General features: G+C 55.5%; 1 protein-coding gene across 1 annotated transcript in view; it reads left to right on the top strand.

Annotated features, from left to right (window-relative positions):
* Obscn (obscurin, cytoskeletal calmodulin and titin-interacting RhoGEF) overlaps window positions 1-4,522 on the top strand; it is a 148,191-nt gene that overhangs the window by 57,965 nt on the left and 85,704 nt on the right. The window contains 5 exon segments of the mRNA XM_013015573.1: window positions 508-783; window positions 2,038-2,316; window positions 2,431-2,697; window positions 2,820-3,089; window positions 4,113-4,379. Coding sequence (XP_012871027.1) covers window positions 508-783; window positions 2,038-2,316; window positions 2,431-2,697; window positions 2,820-3,089; window positions 4,113-4,379 — 1,359 coding nt within the window.

The raw sequence follows: 4,522 nt of genomic DNA, 5'->3' as shown, positions 1-4,522 counted from the left end.
GCTGTAGCTCAAGTGGTAGAGCGCTCGCCTTGAGCTGAAGAGCTGAGGGACAGCGCCCAGGCCCAGAGTTCAAGCCCCACGACCGACAAAAAAAAAAAAAAAAAAACTCACATAAGGATTAAATCCAGTTGTTTGGGAGACTGCTAAGAGCAGGAGAGAGCCTAGCCCTAGGATGAGATTGGAATTTCCGGGACTCTTGTTCCTGTGGTGAGGACATGCTCTTTATGGTCCTGGGGGAGACAATCTATGTCACTGGCATTACTACTTCAGGACCTCCCTGAAGAAGCTTGTGCACAGAGGCTGTGCAGAGAGCCCCTGGAACTGCGCAGTGGAGCACTTGCAGAATGTGTGCATAAACCTGGTTTATACCGACCGGAACTGGGACTCGTCCTGGCCACACAGAGCCCAGAGAGGCTAGCCCCTAGCTTGGCACCTCATCCAGGTTTTCTTTCCCCTGGGTGGCCTCCCTGGTCTAGATCTAGTGTGTCTCTTCCTATGTGTTCTCAGAGCCCAAAGTGGTGTTTGCCAAGGAGCAGCATGCAAAAAGCGAGGTGAAGGCCGAGGCAGGGGCCAGCGCCACACTGAGCTGCGAGGTGGCCCAGGCACAGACGGAGGTGACCTGGTACAAGGACGGGAAGAAGCTGAGCTCCAGCTCGAAGGTGCGCGTGGAGGCGTCAGGCTGCACGCGGAGGCTGGTGGTACAGCAGGCGGGCAAGGCGGATGCCGGGGAGTACAGCTGCGAGGCCGGGGGCCAGAAGGTCTCCTTCCATCTGGGTGTCACAGGTCAGTGTTAGGATAGTTCAGGGTTGGGATATGGGTCTTGTCATGGGAATGCAAGGCTGGGCCAGGCCTGAGTTTGGGTCAGTGCTGGGTTCCTTTCTGTAGGTCCTAGACTGCTGGACTCTCTCTCCTGCTACCCAAGGTACATGATGAGAATGTAGCACCCCTTTCCTTATTTCAGGCAACTTCTGCCCAACTTTGCCTGTCATGAGTTCTGGTGTTGTGTCTTCCTATGGTGGAGCTTTTTAAAGTTCCAGGACTGTGGAAAGAGCCACAGTCTTGCTGGTGTTTGGCCCTTTCTGTTGTTCTTAGACAGAATGGTCTGTTCTAGGCAAGCTCTGAACTCAAAGCCTTTAGTCTGAGGGGCCCTGCCCTTGGATGTTCTTCCCTGTGTAGGTGTGGGATCCTTAAGTTGGCCTTAGGGTTCTGACAGTCAGCTCTGGGTTGGCACTGTGGGACGACTCCTGCTTACAAGTCCGTTCAGGCCTGCCTCTGAGCCAAGCCGGCCTGCCTCTCACTTCTCTCTCCCACTCTCCCTCCCAGCCCTCCCCTCCACAGCTGTCCCTGTACCCTCTCAGCACTCCTGTGGGTGCAGCCCCACTCCCAGGAAAGTTATTGGGAGAGCCCTGGCAGCCTTACAGTTGAACGCCATCCAGTAAAATCAGATGGCATCCTCCAGTGTCTTGCTGGAGACATCGATTCTGAGCTGGCTGATGCTGTGCTTTTCTAGCTATCCCTATCCTTACCTGGACCCTTAACCACTGATCTGCCATTTCCCCCTCATCTCTCACTGCTCAGTCAGTGTGGTCTAAGGGTCCTGCTGGATGAGGCAGGCACCACCCTTCTTGGCCCTCTCCCGCTCAACCTTTGCTTCCCATGTTTAACTCAGCTTTTGCTTAGTGGGGTTTGCACACTCATGCTGTCTTTCCTGGCTGTCCCCATGGACTGCCAGCCTCAGCCCCTCCTGGCAAGATTTTGCTGTGATACTATATCTGGCACCACATTTGTCTGTGGAGTCAACCTTCTCTGGAAGACAAGGCTCTGGGCTCCAGCAATTGGTTGAGAAGAGCTGGTGATCCTCAAGCCTGATGTCCTTTGTAGCCATCTTTCACGGCTCCTAGGTACCTAAATGGTGGCCAATAGGTGGCACCTGTCCCCCTGGCTCCACAGAGAGGCAGCAGTGAGGGCTGTGGTTGGAAAATGATATACTCAGGTCCCCACCCTCATGCCAGTTTTCCTCCTCTCCCCCAGAGCCAGAGCTTGAGCCTCTGGTCCCAGAGAGACCCAGCCGCAGGGAGCCTCTGGTGGTCAGGGAACATGAAGACATCGTCCTGACTGCTACGATTACTGCATCCTCCGTGGCCACAGTGACCTGGCTCAAGGATGGAGTTGAGATCCGTCGCAGCAAGCGGCATGAGACCACTAGCTCAGGGGTCTCGCACACCCTGACTGTGCGTGGGGCCCAGGTGCTAGACAGTGCCGTGTACAGCTGCCGTGTGGGCACTGAGGTTCAGGACTTCCCTGTGCAGGTGGAAGGTAAGCAGGTGGAAGGGTCTCCTCGGGGGCCCCGTCTGCCATGAAGACTAGCAGGTGTGGGGATTACAGGGGATCCATGCAGGGCGCAGACTGATATCCCCATTGTGCCTGCAGAGGTGGTCACCAAGTTCTCCAGGCCCCTGGAACCTGTCACCGGGGAGTTGGGGGGCACGGTGAGGCTGGTCTGTGAGCTGATCCCGGAGCAGGCGGAGGTGGTGTGGCACTGTGGGAGCACACAGCTGCGGGCAGGCAAGCGCTTCCAGATGGCCGCGGAGGGGCCCCTGCGCTCACTGACAGTGTCAGGCCTGCGTGAAGAGGATGCGGGAGAGTACGTGTGTGAGAGCCGCAATGACCGCACCAGCACACAGCTCACTGTTAATGGTATGTGTGGGACAGTGGGGGAAGCAGGCAGCTCCTTAGGGGAGGTGACCCTACTCCTGACTACAAGAGGGGTCTTGGCAGAGCCCTTCCCGTGGTCTCTCAAGCAGAGCTTTCCTCTGCAGTTCCCAGAGTAGTCAAGTTCACATCAGGGCTGAGTGCTGTGGTTGCAGAAGAAGGCCGTGAGGCCACCTTCCAGTGCGTGGTGTCCCCCAGTGATGTGGCAGTCATCTGGTTTCGGGATGGTGCCCAGCTGCAGCCAAGCGAGAAGTTTCTGATATCCCAGAGTGGTGCCAGCCACAGCCTGACCATCTCAGCCCTGGCGCTGGAGGATGCTGGCCAGATCACAGTGGAGGCTGAGGGTGTCTCCTCTTCTGCAGCCCTGCGAGTCAGAGGTGAGGCCGGGGGTGAGCAGGGCTTTCAAGGTGGACTAATGGCTGATGGCACAGCATTGCCTACCTGTGTCCTGCTGGTCTGGCTGACCTTTAGGTGACATGAAAACTGTCAGCTACAGAAAGATGACCTAGGACCTGAGGGAATGGATTCCTAGTCTGTAGGATAGAAGATGCAATTCTGCAATTGTGCCTAGTAGGGAATGGTCTTAGGTTGAAGCACTTTAGGAGACTTCTGGAAGAGGTGGGCATCTGACTCATCTGATGGCTAAGTAGAAGAGAATGAGCATGTCAGCTTGCGTGCCCAGGAGCATGAAGTGTGTCTGAGCTTATCAAGGCCCAGATTTCATTTGAAAGAAAGTGGTAGCCAAAACGGTTTCATGTGAGGGAGTGATCTGGACTTGTGCACCTCCTGAGGAGATCATGGGGCAGTAGTCTAAAGCCTGTTTGTTTCTTTTGGTTCAGATACTAGGGCTTGGGTGCTGCTGTCCCTTTGTTTTTTTGTTTTGCTTAAGGCTAGAGCTCTACCATTTGAGCCACAGTTCCACTTCTGGCTTTTTGGTGGTTGATTGGAGTCTCCTGGACTTGCCTGCCCAGTTGGCTTTGAACCTCAATCTTCAGATCTCAGTCTCTTCAGTAGCTAGAATTACAGGTGTGAGCCAATAGTGACACTGCTTTTTAATTTTTTTCCCCCTTAACATGAGCAGGCAAGCATTCTTGGACCTTGTTATGCACAAATGATGGTGCGGCTGTTCTGGGGGCTGCAAACTCAGCCCACTCAGTCCCTAGAAATACGATGCTGCTGGCTCCAGTAGACATTTCAGGCACTGGGGCATGGCACAATTTTTTTAGAAGAGGGGAGCAGACTGAGGAGGGGCAGTGGAAGGAGCAACTGATCTTACTTCATAAAATGTGCAAATGTGTAGCTGAGGCCTTGGAATGGAATTTTGGGACCCTGGTTCCCAAGCATGGAGGTTGGGACTGAGTCCCCCACTCTAGGGAGATCCTTGCCTTCCTGTCCCCCAGAAGCTCCAGTGCTCTTTAAAAAGAAGCTGGAACCACAGACGGTGGAGGAGCAGAGTTCTGTAACACTGGAGGTGGAGCTGACAAGGCCATGGCCTGAGGTGAAGTGGACACGGAATGCTGTGGCCCTGGTACCCAGTGAGAACGTGGAGATCTCTGCTGAGGGCACGCGGCACCGCCTGGTGCTGCGCAGTGTGGGCTTCGTGGACAGAGGCTTCTTCGGCTGTGAGACGCCAGATGACAAGACACAGGCCAAGCTCAATGTGGAGAGTGAGCCTGGGGTCCTGGGGCTGTGGGAGAGAGATCGGTCCTGGGGTGGGGGGAGAGAGATCGGTCCTGGGGCTGGGGGAGAGAGATCGGTCCTGGGGCTGGGGGAGAGAGATCGGTCCTGGGGCTGGGGGAGAGAGATCGGT

The sequence above is a fragment of the Dipodomys ordii genome, unplaced genomic scaffold (assembly GCF_000151885.1).
Source record: "Dipodomys ordii isolate 6190 unplaced genomic scaffold, Dord_2.0 Scaffold27, whole genome shotgun sequence".
NCBI classification, from domain to species: Eukaryota; Metazoa; Chordata; class Mammalia; order Rodentia; family Heteromyidae; genus Dipodomys; species Dipodomys ordii.
The sequence above is the reverse complement of the archived record's forward strand: the minus strand, read 5'-3'. Positions and strand labels throughout refer to the sequence as shown.